The 27,956-nt window shown below is 35.4% G+C and overlaps 1 protein-coding gene across 5 annotated transcripts in view; it reads right to left on the bottom strand.

Moving 5' to 3' along the window:
- The window catches only part of PCDH9 (protocadherin 9), a 1,180,404-nt gene that overhangs the window by 413,756 nt on the left and 738,692 nt on the right, over window positions 1-27,956 (bottom strand). For 3 of the 5 annotated variants that reach the window (XM_004012174.6, XM_060394518.1, XM_042255151.2), the window contains one exon: window positions 15,262-15,463. In XM_004012174.6, coding sequence (XP_004012223.2) covers window positions 15,262-15,463 — 202 coding nt within the window. The remainder of the gene's footprint in view (window positions 1-15,261; window positions 15,464-27,956) is intronic. The other 2 variants (XM_060394519.1, XM_042255152.2) reach the window with 1 other exon arrangement.

The following is a 27,956-nucleotide window of genomic DNA, read 5'->3' on the forward strand; positions in this document are numbered from 1 at the left end:
AGGACAATGGTAGAACTAAAGAACTAAAGCTCTCTGACTGTGCTAGCATCACATAAAATTGGGAGTTTATAGGGCTAATTTCCCTTCTCACTTTCTTACGCTGCTTGTCGCTTAGGTGAGGATTTTACTACACGTGGAGTATTGGTATTTCTGGCTCAAAATACCTGAACTTCTTATTTTAAATCATAATCTTTTACTGTACAATAGTTCTGACTTAGGAGAGATTACTGAAGCCTTACTGTGAGATATTCTTTCTATAGCTATTTCTTAAGGAGCTTAAACCAGAACTCAACATCCTCTTCTGAATGAAGATTCCTCTTTGATTTCATTTAAAAATATATATTTCCCTAAAAAAAGAGGCCTTGAGGAAATATTCCAAGGAGTTACCACTTTTCCTGTGATAGGATGCTACCTTTCCTGAGCCTGGGCTGGTTGTTTTGTTGGAACTCTCTATTTTTGGTCCCTACATATAGTCTCATGATTGTTATTTTGTGTTCAGAATATGACTGCATCTTTAAAAACAAAATGTAATGTAATCCTTTCCTTGACTAAAGCAACTTTTTTTACATTCCTAGAATATTTTAAAAGCTAGTTCAGGTTTTCTTATTTTATTCCTAATGTAAAAGGTTTTTTCGTTTGAACGCTCAGAAATGATAAAATACCTGTTAATGTCAAAACACAAAAACATGGGGGGAAAAATAATCAGTGAAACCGGCGCCTGCAGTTAGGAAGTTTATAGTTTAATTCTTTCCATCTAATGAGCATTTAAATCAAGATTGTTATTACATTATTTTTAACTGTGCTTTTAATTTGCAGAGATTAACTGGCAAATTTGCCCAAGTACAGTATATTGCCTATTTGTAGAGCTGAGAGTGAGGTTATTACTAATTACAAAGAAATAAAGAGTTTTCTGGCCAATTAGTAGAAATAGACCTGTAACAGCTCAAAATTCATAATAAGATTTAGTTCTGGGAATCTGGAACATAATAAGATTTTTATTAATATTCCTCATATATAACTACATGTAACCAGCTAAACCTATTTGTGGATGCTTGGTGTGATCCTATAGAAGTGCCAAATTCTCTCCATTCAAAAGCTCTTTCAGACTAAATCTATGTAATACTTTAAATAACTGGTGCTAAAATTTTAAAAACAAAGTTTGACTGCCTATGCAAGTAGAATGAAATGCAGAGCTAAAATATTACCTTGATACACTAAAAAAGAAACACCCATCTTTCCTCAACTAGCCAGGAAGGAATTGAAATTTAGGAAGGATAAATCTCAGATTTCTCTCCTTGTATATCAATTATAGGGACAGAATTGAAGCCAAAGGGTTTGCTTAAGTAACTTTAGTTTGCCTTAATTCTTACAATAATACTACCATAGCTTACAATAATACTAATATAACATAACATAACTAACAGACTTACGGTAAACCTAGAACTGTTCTGAGTCACTTGCATTGGCCTGAAATTCTGTACAAGTTTATGAGTTACAAGTCTTATGCTCATCCTCTGCTGCAGATGAGGCCATTGGACCAGAGAAACCCACCCAAGGTCATGAAGCTTGACAAACAGAAGAGGCATTTATATGTACTCACCCTAATAGTACTTCAAACATTTCCTCTCAGCATCTTACCTGAGAAGTCTTAAAACAATGCATTTATGTATTCTAGGTGGATATGCAAAAAAGCCTTAAAATTTCAGACAAATCGAAACTCTCTCTCTTCTGCTTCCCTCCTCTCTTCCTCTGTTTCCTACCCATGTTGACATAGTTTTCCTTCAAAGCAATCAGATCCCCCAAATTATAGATTAGATCCTGAAGGCAAATAAAGTATGTAAAAGTCAATGAACACATAAAGAATTATAAAATATGTTGTATCAAACAGACTTTGAACAACAACAAAAAAAAATCATGCATCAAAATCTTTAACCAGAATTTCTCTGTTTGCAACAATCAGGGAAAGACCAATATAAAGGTCATCATTCAATGGTGGTGATGCATTTATATTGTTGAATACAAGCACAGATTGAGCCTCTAACATTATGATTATTTTCTGGACCTGATGATTATTTTCTGGATACTATGAACTGATGCTTTTTTTTTTAAAGTAAAGAAATAACATCTCTACCTGGGGAAGTATCACAGAACTATCTCTAACATGTGTTGTGCTGTGTGTATCTCTAAGTGCTTGGTCACTTAGTCGTGTCCTACTCTTTGAGACCCCATGGGCTGTAGCCCACCAGGCTCCTCCGTCAATAGAATTCTCCAGGCAAGAATACTGGAGTGGGTAGCCATGCCTTCCTCCAAGGGATCCTCCTCACCTAGGGGTTGAATCTGTGCCTACTACACCTCCAGCATTTCAGGTGGATTCTTTACTAGTGAGCCACCAAGGAAGTCCAACTCTAAGTAAGGTTGACTAATCATTGTGCCCAATTTTAACTGTAATTAGATGCATGCCATCAGTAAACTTCCTCATAATACTTAAATTATATGATTTAATTCATTTAACACTATTTTATTAAATCATTTTATTTTGAGTAGAGTTGCCAGATTCAGAAAAAAATAAAATGCAGAATGGATGCTTAAATCAGTGTAAGTATGTCCCAAATATTGCAAGAAACTGCAATATTATAATATTTGGGATATAATTAGACTGAAAAAATTTATTGTTCATTTGAAATTCAAATTTAACTGACCATCCTGTATTTTATCTGGCAACTTAAGAGTTATCAAAATCTGGGCATTCATGTATTTTTCAGTCACACTAAGCAGAATAATTCTCAATCCACTGACAGAAACATGTGTCAAAATACTGGTAAGGTTAATTTGGGACATTTGAGACAAGTATCTGTGGTTTCTTCAAAAATTTCAATCATTTTAAAACCCTAGACAGTTTGTTTTCTCTAATTTGTTTTTCTGTATCAGGATAAAATAAAAGACACTAGTTTGATTTTGAGTGTATATATATATATTTTTTTTAACTAGTAATTTATTTCCATGTTTTTCTTATAAGATGGTTTTAAAATATTTCTAACAGTTACTGAAACCAGTAACTCCTTATTTTTAGATATAGCTACTGATTTGCTTATCTAGTTATCTATCACTTACAATACTCAAATTACTATAAACACTGATATAGGAAGAATTTATACATATATATATATACACATACATATATATATATATATATATATGTATATATATACACACATATGTATTTTTTTTTTCACCTCTAAGGAAGACCACAATTCAGAGTTAACTAATGCCACCCTTAGCAGAATCAAGGCAGCTGGCAGCTATGGAAATACAATTCTTCTCAGTACAGGAATGAAAGCTGACATTACCCATCATTTACACTAGGAGGCGTATTGTTCCTACAGATTTTTCTGCTACAGCTCAGAACATACTATTTCAGTGACTCGTATAAGCTCAAATGCAAAAGAATATTACTAACAACTTTTAAATATTTATAATAAATGAGTATTCAAAGCTAATTCTTTTTGGGATTAAAGTCACACTTGAAATTGATGAGATCTAAAACTTGCCAGCAGAGAAACCTTGTGTTCCTGCTGGTTTTACAGCCATCTTCTGACTACTTCAAGTAATAATACATAAAATCATCTCATTGCAATCCTCTTAAAAATGAAATAGTAATAAAACAAAAGTACATTGTGAATAATTAATATTATAATAAATACTTTAAACTCACAAAGTGAACATAATTTATTTAAAGTGAAATAATGAATATACTGGAGCATAAACATATACTTTATTGTATACGTTTATCAGTCTTTAGCAAACAGTGATGTTTTGGAACTGCCCATCAAATATGATAAGTATGAAAAAAGTCACATGACAGGAGTTTAAGATATAAAGTATTCAGAATTTGAAACACTTTTTTAGAATATTTATCTTCTAAGGTATAACAATGATTTTGCATTTTAAAACTCAACATGGTAATTTTGAAAACTTAATTGGCAACTTTTGCTAAATATTTAAGATACATGTTTTGATTTATCTACATATTAACATTTGCACTCTCTATTGCTAATAATAATAATAATACAATATTAAAGATACCTGTAAATCAAACCTGTATCATACGCCAACAGTCCTGTGGACCCAGGATCAATGAGTTAGATACTCTGAATCCAGGCTGTGCTCTTAATAACAACTCCACATTGCCTCCCCAAAGCAGCCAACACTAAATGTGTATAGGACTCAAACCTCCCCAAAGCTTTCAAATATCTTTTTGACTTTACCCTATTTTTTTTTTCTCTCTCTTTTTTTAAAATATTCTTTGCTCTCACTCCACTCTACTCTCATCTTTTCCTGCCCTAAGTATTAAGATGTGTCATAATTTCCTTCTTGGATTCCTTGTCCATCCTCATAATTCCCATAGTTACTCCAGAAATTTCATTTACCTTCTACATTGTTATTTTCCAATTTCCAACTCATAGTCATTCTCCTAGTTCCTAAAAAACATTGTATGCCTTGCAAATGTTTATTTATTTGTTTTTTTTTTAAGAATTGTTTCCTGGGACTTCCTTGGTTGTCTAGTGGTTAAGGGTCCACCTGCTGGTGCAGGGGACATGGGTTCGAGCTCTGGTCCTGGAAGACCCCACGTGCAGCATGGAAACTAAGCTCCTGCACTACAACTACTGAGGCCGACAAGTCTAAAACCCAAGCTCCACCTAAGAGAAGCCACTACAGTAAGCCCCCACACCACAGCTAAATAGTATCACCTGCTTGCCACAACTAGAGAAAGTCCCTGTGCAGCAACAAAGACCCAGGGAAGCCAAAAATAAATCAAAAACAGTTTCCTGAATTTTTATCTCATATTCTCTAATTTATTTGTATAATTTTTTAATAAGTCTAGCAAACTAAAATCTTGGACTAATAAGTCTTTCTATTCTCTTATTGGCTATATTCAATTAGAACATATCATATCCTGCCCATCATTCTAAATCTGGTCCCAACCTATATCTCAGTTTAGGCTCATTTCTTATCACAGACTGGAACAGTTGAATATCAACCATTTGTTGAGTATCTATGTTTCAAACACTATGCTAAGTGATAATTGATATCAAATAACTGTAGTTTTTATAACAATAATCTCAAAGACACTAATAACCCCATTTTGAAAGTTAGGAACCTGAGACCATGTGGTAGAGCTAAGCATAACTAGCTTGTTCTACAAAAATACTGAACTATTCACTATCTACCCAACTGCCCTTAACAATTCATAGCACCAAGAAACCTGCTCTGCCCAGCGGGTGCTCACATACACACACATACACAGGGGCACACACATATATTTTATTTACTCAATTTCTGTTCATCCAGCGTCACTTGTTTAAAGTATCACTTTGTAGAACTTTTTATTGATTTCTTATTCAAGACATTCTATTCTAAACCCCACTTTAGGGACTTCCCTGGTGGTCCAGCAGTTAAGAGTCCACTTTTCATTTCAGGAGACACAGGTTCAGTCCCTGGTAGGGGAACTAAGACTCCACATGCCTCAGGGCAACTAAGCCCATGAGTCACAACTAGAGAGAAGTCCATAGGCTACAAGGAAAGATCCAGCAAGATGCAACAAAGATCCCATGTGTCACAACTAAGACCCAACACAGCCAAATAAATAAATAAATGCTTATTTAAAAAATCTGTTTTACACTTATAATTGGCATTTTTTCTAGTTCACTAATGCTATCGGTATCCAGTATCTTCTTTCCTACAAAAATCAATATCTTTTTTTTTCATCTTCTTTTTGTGGTCTATGAAATGTTTATAGCCTGCCTCTGAGAGAAAATAAATTGCAAAACAATTTCAGGAACTTCACAAATTTGCAAAAAACTGCTCATGGCCTCTCTGACCAAGGAACTTAGATTAGAACTTTTGTTCTCACAGTCTAGTATATCAATTTGTTTAAGTTTAGAAAAACTTGGTTTTAATGCCTTTTCCCAGAATCTGGTACCTGGCACATAGGAGCCTCTGCATGAGTGCTACAGAACAAATAAATGAATTAATCATGGAAAATCTGTATGAACAAAGGAGCTTAAATGACAGTTCTTAGTTTGTAAATTATAACAGAATTACTAAGTCTTATATAAAATGTGGCAGAAATACCCTATAGTGACTGCTCAGGATCCTGACTCCTGGTGTTCATGACTATGTGTATACCCTTCCTTGAGTGTAAGCAGGACCTGAGACTTGCCTATGACCAATAGTATAAGGCAACAGTGATGGAATGTCACTCTCATGAATATGTTAAGCTATATAAGAATGTGCGTTGCTACAAACTCACTCTAGAGACCGTCTCTCTAATTGTCCTTGAAGAAGTAAGAATTCATGTTGAGAGGCATGTGTGGCTAACATTTGAGGGTTGCTGCTAAAGCTGAGAGCAGTTGCCAGCAGACAGCCAGCAAGATGCTAAGGTTCTCAGTCCTAAACCTGCAAGGAAATAAATTCTGCTAACAATCTGAAAAGGCTTCCCAGGTGGCTCAGAGGTAAAGAATCCACCTGCTAATGCAGGACTTGTGGGTTTGATACCTGGGTTGGGAAGACCCCTTGGAATAGGAAATAGCAGCTCACTCAAGTATTCTTGCCAGAGAAATCCTATGGAAAGAGGAACCTGGCAGGCTACAGTCCATTGAACAGCAAAAAGAGCTGGAGAGGACTTAGCAACTAACCAACAAAAACAACCAGCTGAAAAATCTAGGAAGTAAATTCTTCTACAGTTTTGCCTGCAGATGAGAGTATAACCTTATTGACACATTGATTACAGGCATTTGAGATCCTGAGCAGAGGACTCATCCAAGTCATGTTCAGACTCCTGACTCAAAGAAATTGTGAAATTATGAATGTGTGTTGTTTTAAGGCACAAAGTTGGAGGCAATTAGCAGTAGAATATATATGGTAGATATATATATATATATATATATATATATATATATATGTACACAAGAGATGGGTAGAGGTTTATTTGTTTTGTAATCTAGATGGCTCAGATGAAAATGCTCTGACCTGTCAGATTTTAAGGGGAAAGTAGTGACAAACAAATTTCTAGATTTATTTAGAAAAATAAATTTAATAGAGCTATAAAGAAGCATAAATAAGGCTTTGTAGCATAAAGAAAATCAAATTTTGCTCTTTTGTTGCCTTTTTTCCTCTTAAAGTACAGTATGATTGATTATCTTTTCTCTATACCATTTTCTGAGGAAATCTAGATTCATTAACTCAGGGACCAGTATTATTGGATCATCATGAATTGATTACAAAAATACCATAGGGAAATGAACACAACAAGTGACAAAACAAAACTCTGAACAATTTTCTTTGGATCAATAAAATTAGTTCAACCCAGTATATGTTTAAAAACAATAAATACAGTTCACAAAATTATTATTATAAAATACTATTCTCAGAATATCAAATTCATGTTTAATTCCCAAAGCAACTTATGGTTAATGATTTTTTTCTTGCCTATTAGGATTAGCACAATTTCTTAAGATTGAAATTTGGTGGCATCATTATGTTTTTTCTGGACTTCTCTGGTTTGAAAATTTTATTAAGCTTATTTTTTCCTCCCCAAAATGACAGCCTGTATTTCATGCCCAATAATTTTAAATGCTCAATTTTTCTTAGCATGTATCTCCCATAATTTTAAGAATGACAGGAAAAAAACATTTTTAGTAATATTTTTACCTGATGAAGAATAGATACTCTAAGAATGAGTATCTCAGTTCTGCATTGCATGCTTTCCATGAAAACTATAAATAAAAATATAATTATGGCTACATTATTAAAATTATGGAAAACATAGACCATTAAAAGGAAATCAATACTCCAAAGTGAAGACAACACACACAGTTAACATGATGTAGCACTTCCTAGTTTTTTGTTTATTTGTTTTATCTTGATAGAATACTTAATTTGTCTGATTATATTTTCATGTGTTTGTGAACAATTGATTATTTTTATATTTCAGTCACTCAGTCATATCCGACTCTTTGCGACCCTGTGAATCGCAGCACGCCAGGCCTCCCTGTCCATCACCATCTCCTGGAGTTCACTTAAACTCACGTCCATTGAGTAGGTGATGCCATCCAGCCATCTCATCCTCTGCCGTCCCCTTTTCCTCCTGCCCCCAATCCCTCCCAGCATCAGAGTCTTTTCCAATGAGTCAACTCTTCGCATGAGGTGGCCAAAGTACTGGAGTTTCAGCTTTAGCATCTTTCCTTCCAAAGAAATCCCAGGGCTGATCTCCTTTAGAATGGACTGGTTGGATTTCCTTGCAGTCCAAGGGACTCTCAAGAGTCTTCTCCAACACCACAGTTCAAAAGCATCAATTCTTCAGTGCTCAGCTTTCTTCACAGTCCAACTCTTACATCCATACATGACCATTGAAAAAACCATAGCCTTGACTAGATGGACCTTTGTTGGCAAAGTAATGTCTCTGCTTTTGAATATGCTATCTAGGTTGATCATAACTTTTCTTCCAAGGAGCAAGCGTCTTTTAATTTCATGGCTGCAGTCACCATTGGCAGTGATTTTGGAGCCCCCCCAAATAAAGTCTGACATTGTTTCCACAGTTTCCCCATCTATTTCCCATTAAGTCATGGGACTAGATGCCATGATCTTCGTTTTCTGAATGTTGAGCTTTAAGCCAACATTTTCACTCTCCACTTTCACTTTCATCAAGAGGCTTTTTAGTTCCTCTTCACTTTCTACCATAAGGGTGGTGTCATCTGCATGTCTGAGGTTATTGATATTTCTTCCGACAATCTTGATTCCAGCTTGTGTTTCTTCCAGTCCAGCGTTTCTCATGGTGTACTCTGCATATAAGTTAAATAAGCAGGGCGACAATATACAGCCTTGACATACTCCTTTCCCTATTTGGAACCAGTCTGTTGTTCCATGTCCAGTTCTAACTGTTGCTTCCTGACCTGCATACAAATTTCTCAAGAGGCAGGTCAGGTGGTCTGGTATTCTTATCTCTTTCAGAATTTTCCACCATTTATTGTGATCCACACAGTCAAAGGCTTTGGCATAGTCAATAAAGCAGAAATAGAGGCTTTTCTGGAACTCTCTTGCTTTTTTGATGCTGTCTTATTATATGTCAGGAACTATTATGCAAGGACAATAGGAAGGTGAGCAAAAAGTCTTTAATGATTGACGGGAAAAACAGTTGCTAATAACTAATCACACAGATTCTCTTTAAGGAAAAGGTTTGAGGACAATGATACAGAAAAATTGTTTCAATGAAAAGAGCACTAAGTAACAGTCTGAACATATGAGTTCTAGTCTTGACTCACAAGCTATGCAACTTAAGCCAATCACTTCCCTTTTTATTCCTCTGTATAGAATAATTTATACTCTATGATCTGTTGGGTCCTATTAAGATTTAAATTTTCATTAGCAATGCCAAATAATCCTTGACACAGTAGTTCTTTCACAAGTTGTACATCTTAGAATTCATATTATTCAATTTCTCAAACTTCTTAAAAAATGAAATTCATGCCCCCAAATTTAAAACTCAATGTCAGGAATGACTATATTCTTTTGCACACTGTCTTAACATGTGCATATTGCAGGTGGTTTCTCTGAATGATGAAAGCATAACCTGTGAAGTCAGGTAAACTTGCAAAGTTTGTCGTTGTTCAGTCACTCAGTAATGTCTGACTCTTTGCCACCCCATGGACTGCAGTATGCCAGACTTCCCTGTTCTTCACCATTTCCTGGAGCTTGCTCAAACTCATGTTCATTGAGTTGGTGATGCCACCAAACCATCTTGTCCTTATCCTCTGTTGTTCCCTTCTCCTCCTGCCTTCTGTCTTTCCCAGCATCAGGGTCTTTTACAATGAGTTAGCTCTTCATATCAGGTGGCCAAAGTATTGGAGCTTCAGCTTCAGCATCAGTCTTTTCAATGAATATTCAGGATTGATCTCTTTTAGGATTGACTGGTTTGATCTACTTGCTGTCCAAAGGACTCTAAAGAGTCTTCTCCAACATGACAGTTCAAAGCATCAATTCTTCAGCACTCAGCCTTCTTTTTGGTCCAACTCTCACACCCATACATGACTACTGGAAAAACCATAGCTTTGACTATACGAACCTTTGTCGGCAAAACAATGTCTCCACTTTTTTTTTTTTTTTTTTTTAGTAAAATCTTCTTTTTCTCTTTCTTTTTTTATTTTTTTAATTTTAATTTTTATTTTATTTTGCTTTACAATACTGTATTGGTTTTGCCACATTGACATGAATCATTAATATGTTGTGTAGGTTTGTCACAGCTTTTCTTGTAAGGAGCAATTGTCTTTTAATTTCATGGCTGCAGTCACCATCTGCAGTGATTTTTGAGTCCAAGAAAATAAAGTCTGTCACTGTTTCCATTGTTTCCCAATCTAATTACAAAGTAGTTTTAGAAAAATTTTCTGAAATTCAGTTGTGGTTCAGATGGTAAAGAATCTGCCTGCAATGAAGGAGATCTGGATTTCATCTCTGGGCTGGGAAAATCCTCTGGATAAGGGAATGGCTACCCACTCTAGTATTATTGCCTGGGAAATTCATGGACAGAGGATCCTGGCATAAAGAGTCAGACATGGCTGAATGACTAACACTTTCATAATACTATCTAACTTGCAATATTAGTGTAGAATCATAAACAATATATTAAAACATTTACTATTATTCCTGATTCATAGGTAGATCTCAATAAATATTACCCATAAATATCACCAACAATAAAAAATATTCTTAGTGAGAAATTCACCAATTTATTAACACACAATCCAGGTAGAAGTGGAAGCATATGACAGACAGGGCTTTAAAAACACAAACACAATTTGAGATTTTGTATGTGATTAAATAGAAGAAAATCCTTTAAATTAGCATTTAAAAGAAACACCAGATACAAAATACAACTCTATTCATGTTTCTCAATGGGATTTAATTCTGAATTAGTGATAATAAGCTGCTTCAGATCTGATCACATAGTTGTTTTGGTTTCTTTTTAACTTAGTGAAATCTTTTCATAACTCTAGTTATATGTGCTAAAATTAAAATCTTTGATTGAAAATCACCTTACTAGTTTCATAAATTAATGGTTTTATTGAATTTTACATGGAGTGCATGATCACATTAATAAGTTAACTTTTTAAGGAAATATGATTTATTCTGCTATTTGCAAGTAAGATGAATCTTTTTATGCAGAAAAGCTGACAAAACTTAGTGCAAGAAATATTGCATGTGTGTGTGCCCTTTGTGGGCCAGTAGGCTAAGCATGCTCTAGGATTCAGAAGTGTCTAGAACATAAAGACATCATCTATTTGGTTGCTAGAGGTTTATATAAAAGCCTAAATGTATACTAAATGGGCTTTCCATGTGGCTCAGTGGTAAAGAATCTACCTTCTAAACAGGAGAGAGGGGTTTGATTCCTGGGTTGGGAAGATTGCTTGGAGAAGGAAATGGCAACCCATTTCAGTATTCTTGCCTCAGAAATCCCATGGACAGAGGCGCATGGAGGGCTACAGTCCATGGGGTCACCAAGGAGTCAGACATGATAGCAACTAAACTACAACAGAGATATATTAAACCTTAGGTTTCCAAAAACTCCTCCACATGATACCATTTGTACTAATTTCTTTAAAAAATGTATAATGATAAATTTACCATGAAATTATACTAAATTTTAATTACTTTTATTGAGAATAATTATATTTGAAAAACTAGGAATCTATATCAATTCCATACTCAATAACTATAGATAATACAAATTTATATGATGTTGAATGATTACTATAAAACTATTATTCTTGTGAAAGTGAAAGTCACGCAGTCATGTCTGACTCTTTACAACCCCATCAACTAAGCAGTCCATGGAATTCTCCAGGCTAGAATACTGGAATGGGTAGCCTTTCCCTTCTCCAGGGGATCTTCCCAACCTAGGGATCAAACCGGGGTCTCCTGCATTGCAAGCAGATTCTTTACCAACTGAGTTTTGAGGGGAGCCCTTCTTGAAGAGAAGACTCTTCAAGATTCTTCTCATGAAGAGAAAACTCTTCAAGAGGCAGACATAAAATGCCACTGAAGAAAAAGGAAACAACTCATATCTACATAGCAAGATTAATACTGGTGAAGATTATTGCTTCAATTATCCTGTATCTCATGCCACAAATTTTTCAAAGTTAATTACAAAACCATAACTGCAGATTTTATATAATATATCATAATGCTATCTCAATATGAATCACTGTTTAGTTATGAATCTCTTAATGTTTCTATGCTGGTCTAATGAATTCTTCTCCAGACATTTACATGAGATTAAAATTAAAGTCCCTTTAAGTGTCAAAGTGCTTCCCAGATAATTCAGCTAGTAAAGAATCCACCTGCAAGGCAGGAGATCCTGAAAGAACTGTTAGCCACCAGGGGCCCTCTGAGCGCCTCCTCTTGCCCTGTCTGACACCTTCTTTCTCAGTGGCAAATATAGATGTGTTCTCCATCAAGGAGTACTGGTCTGGTTTAACACATTTCACTGACCATGATTATCCTGAGTGAAGTAACTGTGTTGAGTTGAATGTTGGAGCATGCAAGGGTGTGTATTCCCTATGTTGTTGTTGTTTTTTTTTTTTTTTCCATGTGACCGGATTGGTTAAAAACTCTGAAGAATTCTTGAGCAAACTTGAAAGGAGTTCCCCCTACCATCTCAAGCTTTAAAATTTCTCATATCTTCCCCCATTTGGTAGCTCAGCCAGTGCTATTTCTCAGGTCTAAGAAAATAAATATATTGGATAAAGTCCTGGCCTAGGGCAGCTTAGTTTCACTATATTGCTGTATACATTTTTTAAAACTTTACTTCTGTAAAAATAACTGATGAACTATATAGACAAGTCCTATTTGTGCCAGTATACTTATTTTTTTTTAGTTTTTTATTTTTAAATTTTAATATCTTTAATTCTTACATGCATTCCCAAACATGAAGCCCCCTCCCACCTCCCCTCCCCATAACATCTCTCTGGGTCATCCCCATGCACCAGCCCCAAGCATGCTGCATCCTGCGTCAGACATAGACTGGCAATTCAATTCTTACATGATAGTATACATGTTAGAAGGTCATTCTCCCAAATCATCCCACCCTCTCCCTCTCCCTCTGAGTCCAAAGGTCCGTTATACACATCTGTGTCTCTTTCCCTGTCTTGCACACAGGGTCGTCATTGCCATTTTCCTAAATTCCATATATATGTGTTAGTATACTGTATCGGTGTTTTTCTTTCTGGCTTACTTCACTCTGTATAATCGGCTCCAGTTTCATCCATCTCATCAAAACTGATTCAAATGAATTCTTTTTTACGGCTGAGTAATACTCCATTGTGTATATGTACCACAGCTTTCTTATCCATTCATCTGCTGATGGACATCTAGGTTGCTTCCATGTCCTGGCTATTATAAACAGTGCTGCGATGAACATTGGGGTACATGTGTCTCTTTCAATTCTGTGGGATTGCTGGGTCATAAGGTAGTTCTATTTGCAATTTTTTAAGGAATCTCCACACTGTTCTCCATAGTGGCTGTACTAGTTTGCATTCACTGCCAGTATACTTAAAATGGATTTTTCCTGTCTCAGTTTTGGAAGAGGCCCAAAGACCAGAGGAGTCAACCACTGCCACATGCAGAAGAGGTGGTCAAGAACCAATTTCAGGACCTTTGCCTTAATATTAATAAAAGATGCTTTAAAATTGGAGAAGGGGAAGTTGCAGGATAGGAAATCATTTGAGAAAGAACTGTCCTACATACCCATCCTCTTTACACAAGTCCAGGAAAAGCTGAGTCAATGGAACCACTTAGGATAATGGTCTTTAGACTAATCAGAACCAAGAGATCTGAGGAGAATATTTAATCAGGTCTCCCAAATGCTGTGAGAGGATTGGTTGCCTCTTTGAGTATCCCTGACCTTCTGGATATGTGAAGTCAAAAATGCACTTATATTTTCCTTATGAGACCAAGATACAGGGCATGAAAGACTGAGGGCCAGAGCTGGTTTGGAATTTAGATTTTCCTAAAAGATTGGCTGAGAAAAACTTCAGCAGAAAGAAAATGCAAGTTTAACTGCATATGCCAATGAGAAGAGAACTACCTATCAGAAAAACCTGCAGAGACTGGGGCACACTTTAGAAGGGGGCATATGTACAAAAGATACCCATCACTTTCCTGGAATCAAAGAATCAGTTTAAATTTCTAGTAGGCAGAGAACACTAATGCTGGGTTAACATAATAGGATTAGTTAAGAAACCCCTTTAATGCTTTTTATCTCCTCTTGGTATTTCTACTTCAACCATAGAATTGCCAGAATCACTATAATATCTAAAGAAATCAGAAGAATAGCTAGAACATACAGGAAAGTTACCCTAATCCCATTTGCCCTATAGACAATTTAGAAACAGGTCAAGATGGATTTAGAAAAAACTTACAATTCAAATCAAACAGAAATCATGGTTGTTACTTTGAGCTACACATAACAATTATTAAATTGGACTTCTAATTTTTTCAATTAAAGTGAACTAGGTAGTGATTTTTAAAGAGAAACAAAAAACTAGCATGACCAAGAAAGGCATAGCATTTCCCCCAGTGATTTTCAAAGGCTGAAGAAGTACCGTCACAGGGCTTACCTGGAATGAGCCATGATTTCTAACATGGGGTGTAAGTCTGTGCAGAATAAAAGATTTTGCCAATCCCATCCCACTCATTTCACTGTTTCAGTGTACTGACTAAAGAATCATACAAAATTAAACAGGTAAAAAAGTAAAACCTTCATATCACTATCACTCCTCTTCATACTTGTTTCAATCACCATATAAAGTTCTTATTGGAAAATAGAATTCCACAGGATACTTTTTTCTTTTCTGTCATTGACTATGTCCACTTAACTATGTTGTATCAATTCTAAACTCTAAAAAAGTCTTCCGATTTTAATATCTTTGACATGTAGATGTCATGCAAAAAAAAATGGCTTCTTGAAATTGCATCTGCAGCATTTTTTTTCTTTAATTTTTCATGGTTCATAAACTAAAGGTGTACGGTACAATTTAACAGCCAATATGTCAAGCATGTTAGATCTATTTCAAAAAATATTAAAACAACAATAAAGGCAGCAAAAAACAACTGAATGTCCATTTACTTGCTCCCTGGGATTACTGTTAAAATTCAAGGGCACAACAGAAAACCAGAAAATCTCCAAGCAGACTTTGTAAGGGGACTCACCAGAGTTGGGGTCAGAGTTGCCGTCTGCTTCGGTCCTCTTGTCCGGAGAGGCCTGGTCATAGAATTCGTCCTGTGGCTGAACCAGAGGAAGAGGGTGTGAGATCAGGGTTCCACTACCCACCGGCTCGTGGTCTCCTAGACCACTGTCACTGCAGCTTTCCTGGGAGCCGTCGGGGAGGTGAAAGGTAACCCGGCGCTGCGACTACAAAGAAGACCACAGGACACGCCATTAACATCCTTTCTGAAGCAACTTTAATACACAGTACAATGCCCAGGCAAAGTAAAAAATACTTGGAACACATCTGGGAACGAACATTTATTGTTCGTCATTTACTATGACATGTCCAACTTGTAAAATACAAGAAAGAATTTCAATTTCGTATAATTTAAGAGAAGAAAAAAAAAAGCTAATGGTAAACCACTGAAATTTGTAGAAATACAAATATAATGCTAGTGGTCAAAGCTATACAAAAGTTAAATAAGTGCAAATACACAAATGGTTGTTCCATAGATCTGAATAAGTACATAGATAATGCAATACGGCATTCTATTTCTTGTGGATAACCGAGTATCGTGTTTAGTTGAGGGTTTTAAGGTTGCTTTTGCAATTAAGTCATTATTGCCCACTGGCACTGATTTTTTTTACGAGTCATTATTTATAGAATATCCTTACTGAAAGGTGTTTGGAATATTACTTTGGCATCTATTTGCACAATGTCACCATCAGAAGTGACCTAAAATATGTATATGTTACTTTAATACATTTTATAAGATAAAATTGTGTCTTTTGGCACATATTATTGCTTAGTTCTCTTGGTACATGTTCTTCTAGGTGATGCAATGTATGAGATTGGAGACTATTTACAGCTGTTTGGTGTGGAGTTTTATGCCTGACAGAATTATGTGTGAGTAGTAAACTTAAGCTTTACCTCTGACTACACCTAATTTTCATTCTACTTTGATATCAAAAAATAAATCTTTCAATATCACACCACATATGACTAATGTTGCTCAGATTTTAAAATTATGAATATATAATTATTTATATAAATAATATGCAGATATACTATATGGCATAATCATTTTGTCATACTCAAAATTTGTGCTTTTTAATAGACAACCTATTGCATCCATTTCAAATAAAATGAATGAATTTACAGACGAAATATTATAGGTAGAAATACTGCTTCTCTATAAATGTAGTTTTTATAGACTGACAATAAAACTTGGTTATTTCTTGTGAGTCACTAGTTCAAATCATGCTGAGTCATAATTGAGAAGAGCTGATACCACTGTATTGTTTTTCAATCACCTGTGTGAAAGGATTTAAGAGTTCAGTACATTTTTAATGAATTGATGTTAACATCACATAAACTATAATCCCAAATGGTCCTAATTGAGTCTATTGTAACACACTTCAGCTTCAAGCACAACCATCTCCCTACCATTGTTCCTTCCTCAGTAGATTTTGAAACGTGCCTAGAGAGTGCTACACAATATTAAGGAAAATTTGAATTTTAATATCTAATTAGTATCTGAAATGCATTTCTACTTTTATAGGGAAGACCATGCTACTGATTTTATTTATTAGAGTGTTCGTTCTCCCATGTGAACTTAACTCTTGAGGGAAAAGCAATAATGCCAATATCTTCCATTTCTGTTTCAATATTCACTTAATTCATTATGTGCTTGTGCGTGTGAGCTCAGTCGTGTCTTACTCTGTGTTGTGATGGACTGTAGTCTCCCAGACTCCTCTGTCCATGGGATTATCTAGGCAAGAATATTGGAGTGGGTTGCCATTTCCTTCTCCAGGAGCATATTAAATGAATCCTTTTGTAATAAACACAGTACTAAGGACAGTGACCAGCTGCACACAATACATAATTGTCAAATATTGCTTTTAAAGTGACAGGCTGCTAAAAATTTCCATAGTTTGAGTAATCAAAGTATCTTTGGTGTGCCTCTAGATGACTACCTCTTACTGATAGTTCAGACAAGTAAAAAGAAGTCAAAACACAAGAGAAAGACAATGGAACAATTTGATTGATTCTGCAACCTTCATAAAGCATTTTGGGAAGACACGCATAAGCTATTATAAAACATTTGTTTCCTAGGTGAAGGAAAAAGGAAAATTAATATCTGTGATATTCTTCTAAACATAATGTTGCTTTAATTACTATAGTTTTTTCCATAGGAAATGTCCAAGTCCTCAACATCAGCTGTATCTAAATGCAGCAGTTCTTGTAGAAAAGTCATTAGAGCTAGTATTTACTGAGCACCTACTCGTATAGAGACTGGTACTATAATTACACTGAGAATAAAAATGAAAATATTTTTTAAACTATTTCAAATACAACATATTAGATTCCATCCGATACATACTATACTATAATATTTCTTTACCACTTTGTAAGTGAGAATAAGATATAAATCTAGTATAATTTATTTGCACTAAGACCCTATAAATTAGAGTAATATAAGGTTTAAACCACTGCGGCTTATGGAAATATTTCCTAATTAATTTGACTGAAAGATGTTTAAGTCTTAATTGGCAAAATTGTGCACAATTTATCAGTCTAATGGGAGGTAGGGGTGGTGACGCACATGGACTAAGAATTGCAATATGGATATTATAGTAAGAAGCAAATTGATCAAGCAAATCAATCTTTAACTTTTCATCATAATGATTGATGCAAGTGAAATAATGTTTGGCTTATCAAGGTAGATAAAAGGAAAATGTTTGAATAAATTAAAATGAAGGAAAATTAGGATAATTTCTGCATTAAAAAACAAAAGTTATAGGTGTCATGAAAGACTACAGTACTTATTCCATTTTTACCCAAGAGCACCAGATGAGGAGTCAGAACCAGACTTCCTGCCAGGGAGTGCTTGCCCTGTAGAGCCTGGTCCTGGACAATGACACCATTTCTTTGAAGGAGTTCTTGGCCTTGTAAAATGGATGGAGCAGTGCCTTCAGCAGTGGATGTTGTAAGGTTCAAGTAGATAAAATAAGAAGTGTTCTTGTTATATAAAACATGGTAGGTACTCAATAAAAGGTAGCTGTGAAAGTGAAAGTCGCTGTTGTGTCTGACTCTTTGCAACCCCATGGACTGTCCATGAAATTCTCCAGTCCAGAATACTAGAATGGGTAGCCTTTCCCTTCTCCAGGGGATCTTCCCAACCCAGGGATTGAACCCAGGTCTCTCACATTGCAGGTGGATTCTTTACCAGCTGAGCCACAAGGGAAGCCCCAATTCTTGAAATTCATATCTACACATTCACTCTTTATCTCTGGAGTATCAATGTTTAGCAATTATAGAGATGTAATACTTTCACCCCAGAAAAAGTGTCATTCTTTGGAAAGAGAACTGCAGTCTTGGCATGCCTCCCATTGTGCTTGTAGGTATGTTAGCCCAGAATCTCTTTGAGTGTAAGGTGTTCTGGGATAAGAGTGAGGGATGGAGATCAACAGTTTAGAACACAGGATTTTCTTTGCAGAGAAAGTGAAGGTTTTCCCACTGTTCTTTCAAGAAACCTGCAATTGTTTGTATATGTAAAGAAAGAAAGAAAGAACTTTTTACTTGTAGCCTCTGGGAATTTTGATTTTGGGTTATCGCCATGGAAATGTGCCCCAATTTGGGTTATAAATATAGTCAAACTCTGCCTGACTGAATTGGGACACACATGCTATCATGAGACTACTTCAGACTTTCCAAAGCCTGGGCACTTATATTTTGCTTTCCTGAATCTATTTCTTACAATTTCTATTTTCTCTCATGGGAAACATTGTTATTATTTTTGCTAAGTTTGGTTGAAGGTTTGAGTGTCACATTTATGTATCTAATTTATCACTGACAAAGTTAGCTCCAGGTCCCAGGCTGGCCAGAGAAAAAGTAAGATGGCAACAATAATTACTAAGGATGATCATTGTTATTTTATCTCTAGACTGCTGGTATGGATTCTGACCACATTACGCTTCCATTAGAGACCCTGTACTCTATGCCAGAATAAAGGGCCATCCACACAAATACAGAAATGTCCAGGATCTTGCAGGTTGGAAGGTATCACACTGATTAGATTTGAGAAACATCACCAAGTACATTTACAATACTTTTTCTTGTAGGTTAGTGTGAAGGAGAGCAGCAATTTAAGATGCCCTGAGAAGATACACAAGTTTTTGTGCTGGGCACTGTTTTTTAAGATTCACTGAGAGAATGAGTCACCTAAGAATACCAATCATTGCTTTAATGCTTCTCTTATGTGTCTTACTGCTACAGGATATTATTCAGCAATGAATGACTCATATTTAAGCCTACAATCCCAGTCCCATTAATTTAGAGAGATTTTCATACACAAAGATTTGCTATTAAGGTACTTTGTGCCTTTGTATAACATAGCAAAATGGTAGAAAATGGTGAAATGTCTAGTAAGTAACAATTATATGATAGCATATAACCAAAACATTCACAATACTTAAAATCCTGTTAATGTTGGCTTAAAACTCAACATTCAGAAAACTAAGATCATGGCATTTGGTGCCATCACTTCATGGCAGATAGACAGGGAAATAATGGAAAGAGTTGTTTTTGTTTTTGTTTTTTCCGGGGGGGGGGTGGGGCAAAATCACTGCAGATGGTACTGCAGCCATGATTAAAAGATGCTTGCTCCTTGGAAGAAAAGTTATGACCAACCTAGACTGCATATTAAAAAGCACAGACATTGCTAAAAAAAGTCCAGTCCATCTAGTCAAAGCTATGGTTTTTCCAGTAATCATGTATGGATGTGAGAGTTGGGCTATAAGGAAAGCTGAGCACTGAAGAATTGATACTTTTGAATTGTGATGTTGGAGAAGACTCTTGAGAGTTCCTTGGACTATGAGGAAATCAAACCAGTCCATCCTAAAGGAAATCAGTCCTAAATATTCATTGGAAGGACTGATGCTGAAGCTGAAACTCCAATAATTTGGCCAACTGATGCAAAGAACCGATTCATTTGAAAAGATCCTGATGCTGGGAAACATGGAAGGCGGAAGGAGAAGGGGACAACAGAGGATGAGATGCTTGGATGGCATCACCAGCTCCAGAGTTGTGATGGAAAAGGAAGCCTGGCGTGCTGCAGTCCACAGGGTCACAAAGAGTCAGACATGACTGAGTAACTGAACTGAACTGATAATATATTGTTAAGTGTAAAAATCAGGTTAGCAAAAGTTTTACTGAGTTGAATTGATTTTTTTTTAAGTGCCTTGGTTTATACCATTTGGGCTTCCCTGGTGGCTCAGTAGGAATCCACCTGAAATACAGGAGACCTCCTACAACACAGGAGAACCAGGTTCAGTCCATGGGTTGGGAAGATCTCCTGGAGAAGGGAATGACAATACACTCCAGTATTCTTACCTGGGAAATCCCATGGACAAAGAAGCCTGGTGGTCTACAGTCTATGGGGTTGCAAAAGTCAGACACAACTTAGCAACTAAACCACCACCTAATGTGTCTTGAGGTGTGAATATGTGTAAGCTAATATATGATTGCATACATTAAGTATTTAAATTGGTATTATTTGGTTATAGAGTTACAATATTTTAAAATTTTATTATTTTGACTATATTAAAGTTATCATACGTTCAGTTCAGTTCAGTTGCTCAGTCATGTCCAATTAATTGCTACCCAATGAACAGCAGCATGCCAGGCTTCCCTGTCCATCACCAACTCCTGGCACTTGCTCAAACTCATGTCCATTGGGTCGGTGATGCCATCCAACAATCTCATCCTATGTTGTTCCCTTCTCCTCCTGTCCTCAATCTTTCCCAGCATCACAGTCTTTTCCAATGAGTCAGTTCTTGGCATCAGGTGGCCAATGTATTGGAGTGTCATACATCATATTTATTAATTATATTATAATCATAGTATCATACATTATATTTACAATATCAGAACATATGCTATTTTTAAGTATTTTTCCTCACCACTTATAGCTAAACAGAACTTAGTCCAAGAGAAAGGGAACATCTGATAGACAGTAGTTGGGCTTTCTCTTGATCTCAAATATCAAACAAATCATCTATCACTGTGCAGCTACCCTAACTTCCATTTTTAGCTACTTTACTTAAGTTTTAATCATTTCAATTAAAGATCCTTGCCTTTTCCTCAAATCACAAGATAATATGAATACAGACTAAGCCAATTATTATAAGACAAATAAGTAAATTTACTGGTTAATGGGTGACATTTAAAATAATTATATTTTTGAAAAGTATAAATTACTTGGAAGTAGAAAAAAGTGCCCTAGGATTATTTAAATATGGTTAAATCCATAGAAAAATTTTAAAATACCTTTACAAATAAATATTCCTTATTTTGATTTAGTTCTTTTAATCACATTCAAAAAATAAAACATTACATACATATATAAAATCTCTAAGTAGTACACACACACATATATGCACACAAACACATTGGCCAAATTTATTTTTGATAAAGTAAAAAACAGTGTTAAATTTCCATAATATAAACTTGTTTTTGCTTTATTTCAGCATTAAATCCAATGAAATAGGCTTTTTTATTTGAAATAATATTTTTGTATATATTTTGTCTCAAGTAGCAAAGAAAATTATACCAAAAATGGTTAAAAAACTCTGGAGATTGTAAACTGCATTTGAATTCAAATATTTCTTAAAAACATTAATTAGAAACATTTTCTACTTTCTTATTTTTAAGAGAAGATATTTCCATTTAAAATTTAAAAGTAATTGTTAAGAGTATAGTCTTAGGTTGCAAGCTATGGAAAGAGGAATTTTTAAATGACAAAATAACAGACATTCAGCTAAAACCACTGATTCAATTCAATAGCAAGTTCCTCAATAGCTTCTTGCCATCTAAAATCAATGAGTACTCTTCCTCTTAATAAAATCCTGAGTCAAGTAAAACTCATAGAGGTTTAGAGGGTAAATTAAATGCAACCCAGAAAGCAATTTGTGGTACAGTTTAATTTGCTATTACTCAACACTCACAGGCTTGACTAGAAACTAATATTACTATACGTATGTTCTTCCTCATTCATGTTTGAGCACTCTCATCAAGAAACTAGGACTCTAAGAAACAGTATTCCAGGACAAAATTAATACAGAACTTTTCAACTGGTGATAAATGAAATAATTCTGAGTACAGAATTAGTTTATAATGAGTCATTTTATTATTTGTTACTGGTAAATTGAGTTAATCTCCTATCTTTTTGATTGGAAATACTTATGCTAAAAAGGTTCTACTATTGCAGAATATGCGTACTTTTTTAAGGCTAGAAATCATCTAGGGATTTTCTAGTCTCTTTGAATTTGTTACATTTATTTCAAATGAGTAAGTGAGGTAAAGGGATTTGTCTCTGTAGGTTTCAATAGGAACTTATGTAGTTTTCACTTTCTGATTTCCAACAAAAAGGACTATTCATTTATCCCCTCATAAATAATTTTTGACAATCTATTTGTATAATTCATTAAAGAAACCTCAACTAAAACCCAATGAGAACCCAACCAATGAGAACCTTCATACTTTGGATTCACAGTTTCTTCCAACAGACTCTCATTATTACAGTTCCTCCTAATTCTGCCCTTTTCCTGAAACACCCCTTCCTTTCCTTGTTCTCTGGATTTGCCTATGAGCCACCATAGTTTGCATAACTTGAATTGTAATTCTCATGGCTATGTCTGTATAAACTCACTTAAGCTTGTAGAATAGCTATTTATTATCTTATTGAAGTTCAGGTACTATCTGCAAGAAGCCATCCTATTAATACCTGCTAAGAATATGAAAAGTTATGACCAACCTAGATAGCATATTCAAAAGCAGAGACATTACTTTGCCGACTAAGGTCCGTCTAGTCAAGGCTATGGTTTTTCCTGTGGTCATGTATGGATGTGAGAGTTGGACTGTGAAGAAGGCTGAGCGCCGAAGAATTGATGCTTTTTAACTGTGGTGTTAGAAAAGACTCTTGAGAGTCCCTTGGACTGCAAGGAGATCCAACCAGTCCATTCTGAAGGAGATCAGCCCTGGGATTTCTTTGGAAGGAATGACGCTAAAGCTGAAACTCCAGTACTTTGGCCACCTCATGCGAAGAGTTGACTCATTGGAAAAGACTCTGATGCTGGGAGGGATTAGGGGCAAGAGGAGAAGGAGACAGAGGATGAGATGGCTGGATGGCATCACTGACTCAATGGACGTGAGCCTGAGTGAACTCCGGGAGTTGGTGATAGACAGGGAGACCTGGTGTGCTGTGATTCATAGGGTCGCAAAGAGTCGGACACAACTGAGCGACTGAACTGAACTGAAGAATATGATGATGAATAAGACAAAAACTGTATCACACAGTTTCCTAAAAAGTAGAATTTTATTAAGTTACTTCTTAATAGTTCTGAGCAGGCTTTCAGCCAGCACCTGTGTCACCTACGTTATAATTTGATTCCATTCATATCTTGCAAACTATGCAGCCTTAAGCAAGGTCACTGCATGAATAGACATTCACTAAGTGAGTATATAACCCTAACAATACAGTTAATATTAACTATATTCACTATACTTTTTTCTCCCTAGGTTATCCTATCTGTGTCCATCCTCCAAAGATGCTTTTCTGTGGGGAAAGTTATCTGTCTCCCAAGCAAGAAGTTTGCAGGGAGTATTGCTATTTTAGAAGGAGCAAAATGAAACATGGTAACAATGAACTAGCTGTCAGTATTTCCTTCTTTCCTTTTTAATATTTACATTTCAGAATATTTGGAGACAAATAAGAAGTCTAAGTTTATGCTGGAGAAAGATGTATTTATATAATAACTTCACGGAGCTAGGTAATGGATGTAAAGTTATCAGCATCTTTAAAACAAAATTTTTGATTCCTAATGTTATCTATGCCATAAAACAGGAATAGTGCAGATGATACCTGTCCATATAAAGTTGAATAGCATTTTCAGGGGAAATGGGGAATGCTCATCTATACTATATTCATCATCCTGTTAACTAGTTTGATACCTGCTGCTAAGTGACTGCTTCATTTCAGGACAGAGTTGTGGGCTTTTGTTCTAACTTCAGTACTCAACTGCATGATAGTGTTGGAAGCTTGTTTCAGTTTATATATGTGTGGGGAAACTCATAGTAAATTAAACTTAGCCTGTTTCCTTGACTTTGTAAATGTCTTACTGTTAAAGGACTTCCTTAAGTTAAAAACTTAGGCTTTTTGTACTTTGTAAGTAAAAGTGCTTTGAATACCTCATAGGACTTCATATGGCTGGAAGACATGTATAATGATGCATGATGACATTTTTAATATAATTTTTTTTCCTTTTGATCTCAGTATGATCTGTGAGAAACTTAGGTAGCATCTCTCTTCACATTCAAGAAAACTGATAGCTTTAAAGAACTTGAGAGAAAACTAAGTTCCTTATACTGTTTTGGGGTATAACTTTGGTGCTTGAATTTAAATATCAGAACCAAACATAAGAAAAGCATTTCCTCCATTAATCATTTCCCCCTGTGTGACATCAGAGAAAGGGGAAAAGGTTAGAATTAACTTTCCTCCTTGGTTTGGTGGCATCACCCTATTGGTTTGGGGGCATCACCCTAACTCTTAAATTCCCTCTGGGGTCCAAAGCAAGCAGAGGAGATTAAGAATTGTTGGCATTGTTGGTTATTTTGCTCCTCATATCTTATTTTGTTCCTACTATCAGAAACACCCTCAACCTATTTCTTGCAGTTAAATGTTGCCCAGTAGGAATGCAGTGCTTTATCTGAGCATACAAAATATAAAATGACTAGAGTAAACAGGAGCAACTGCTCCTTAATCTACAAGCAGAATTCTTGCATCTATAAATTATATGTACAGAAATAGAGAAGAAACAACTCAGCAAGAGGCCTTTCCAATTTAGTCTTCTAGTATAAACAAATCCATGTGACGCAGGCAGTTATCCTTATCATATTTATGGAATCTGCATACATGATAGTCATAGCACTTTAATTAGAAACTCCACTAAGTTATCACTGTGGTTAAGTAAAATTACAGAACTCACTGATATAGTATGTGGTCTTTTACCATAAGTGAGCCTTCTTTGGATAACACAAAATCACTAAAAAGTATGTATCAGAGCTGTCAGTTTAGTTAAGATAAATAGTCTAATTTGGTGTTCAGCTTTCAGGAATTTTTCTCAGGTAATTTTAACAGAAGTAACCAAAAGAGGTAATGAGCATCTCCCTAGCATTCCTTTCTGTTAGTAGTTCTCAATACAAAGTAAAAGTTATAAAGCAAAAAATAGGCCATATTTTCTTCAAGAATGTTGTATTTTTAAAAAGACATTCCCTAAATGTATATTATACTATACTTATTATTAGGCTTCCCTGGTAGCTCAGACAGTAAAGAATCTGCCTGCAATGCAGGAGACCTGGGTAATCTCTGGGTCGGGAAGATCCTCTGGAGAAGGAAATGGCAACACACTCCAATATTCTTACCTAGAAAATTCCAAGTAAGGTAATTCTGGAGGAGCCTGACCAGCTACCGTTCAAGGAGTCCCAAAGAGTTGGACACAACTGAGCAATTAACACTCATTCACGCTCATATTATATTAAATAACTTCAGACAGTGGGTACTTGACTCACAAAAGTTTGAACATGCACGCACACACACTTTAAACTTCCTTTGTGTATTGCTGAACAAGCACGCACAAGATCATAATTACTCAGTAAGAGTGAAAGCTGGTAATCCCAAGGCTTTACAGGACAGATTATGTTATTTCAAGTCAAAGAAAAATATGCAGATAGAGAGGTAGAGGCAGCAAGAAACAATTTGTAAAATTTCTCCAGGAAATGCTATTACTGTACAATGAGGTTTTTTGAAAGTCCTTCTGAGGCTTACTAATTTGCACCTAAAAAGTAGTATGACCTGTCTTGATGTGTCAAACTCTGCAGTTTCATTTTATTTATTTAGCTTTTTTGTGTAACATTTGTAGTATAAAGAAAAGCATTAAAACTCCTTAGAAGCAGTGAAGAGATAAGAAGTTATTTGAACTAGTGCTAGCACGTATGATGGGTATCTGTCCCTGGAAGTCTATGGATTACAAATAATTCTGAACCGTCAATCATATCTTCTGTGGAAGAGAAAAAGCAAAACAAAAATGGTGATGGAAATGATATTTTTAGCCTCTTTCTAGTCTATGATTCATGTGATTCATATATGGAGAGTATCTTATAACTATTAATTAGTATGTGAAGTTGCTCAGTCGTATCTGACTCTTTGTGACCCCATAGACTGTAGCCTACCAGGCTCCTCTGTCCATGGCATTTTTCCAGGCAATAGTACTGGAGTGGATTGCCATTTCTTTCTTGAGGGGATCTTCCCAACCCAGGGCTTGAACCCAGGTCTCCCACATTGTAGACAGACGCTTTACCTTCTGAGCCACCAGGGAAGTACTTAATTACTATAAATTTTGGGGCCACCAAAAGCATCAGTTATGATAGAGAACTCAATCCTCATAGGCAGGTTAATTGGGGGACTAATCTGCATAGGGAAGGTAGATAGGGGGACAAAGTCTGCTGAACCTAAGTATAGGTCCAAGTTACACTTTGAGGACATAGAAATGTGCATGCACAGGCACAAAATGGGACCCTGATATTGCCGAACTATTGAATTCTTTTTCTAGGTTCTTCTATAAACTTGACCCAACTTGAGAAATGTTTTACCAGAATGGGAAAGACTGAAGCTGAGCAGATAGGGAAGAAGCTATCTTTGGTCACAAAAAGTACACAAAAAAGAAACAGGAATCCCTGGAATTTCATCTGAAACCTTGGTCTTGATAAATCATCTCACAGGCAGTAGTTTGATAGGATGATTATTGATATAGGATGATTAGCTATCCTCTAAAAATCAATGTCTGTATTAGCTATCAAATTTGGATTGATTACCAGGAACTTCATTTATCCTTTGTAATTGTATGGTGTTACATGCATATTCTAATAGGAAAGCATTTTCTTATTTTGTCATCTTTTAGTTCTCTCAAAGCACATCAATGAAAATATTGTTTGCAATTGAAAATGTTTGATTAGGAATGTGTGAAACTTAAGTCATACTTCTTTTTCTCAGAGTAAGTTAGGAAGAAAATGAGGAGACTTTAAAAATATATCTACAGCATATGCATAAGCTTTATATGTGTATTTATATATAGATGATGCAAAACTTATGCACAAATTCCAACAGAGGCTGACACACTGCATGTGTCTTAGCATGTGAAATTTTCCTATTCGTATACAAGGAAATTGTCACATATATCCAAGATCTTCATCATATTTATCAATGTTGAAAATGAAATATAAATTTTATTAATTGAATCTTAGAAAACCTGAATTAATTTAGACATGTCTGATATAACAAGTTGCATTCCAAAAAGAGTTTCTTCTGTCTTATATTTCATGCCATATATACAGCTTTAACCAGTGATGAAAATTAATTAAATAGCAATGATATTTCATTGAGTGTAGAATTCACCATAAAAACTGTGATTATAAGATAAACATATTTTAGATAAGCAGAAATTGTATAAAACATTTATTTAATTATTTTATGGGTAAGGTACTTCATAATCTAAATAGTAATGCCACTGTATTTTTAGAATTTGGAGTTTGTGCTTCTTGAATTGTTTTGAGACAATTATATTGCGGAGTCTCAAGGTA

Source organism: Ovis aries, chromosome 10 (genome assembly GCF_016772045.2).
Source record: "Ovis aries strain OAR_USU_Benz2616 breed Rambouillet chromosome 10, ARS-UI_Ramb_v3.0, whole genome shotgun sequence".
NCBI classification, from domain to species: Eukaryota; Metazoa; Chordata; class Mammalia; order Artiodactyla; family Bovidae; genus Ovis; species Ovis aries.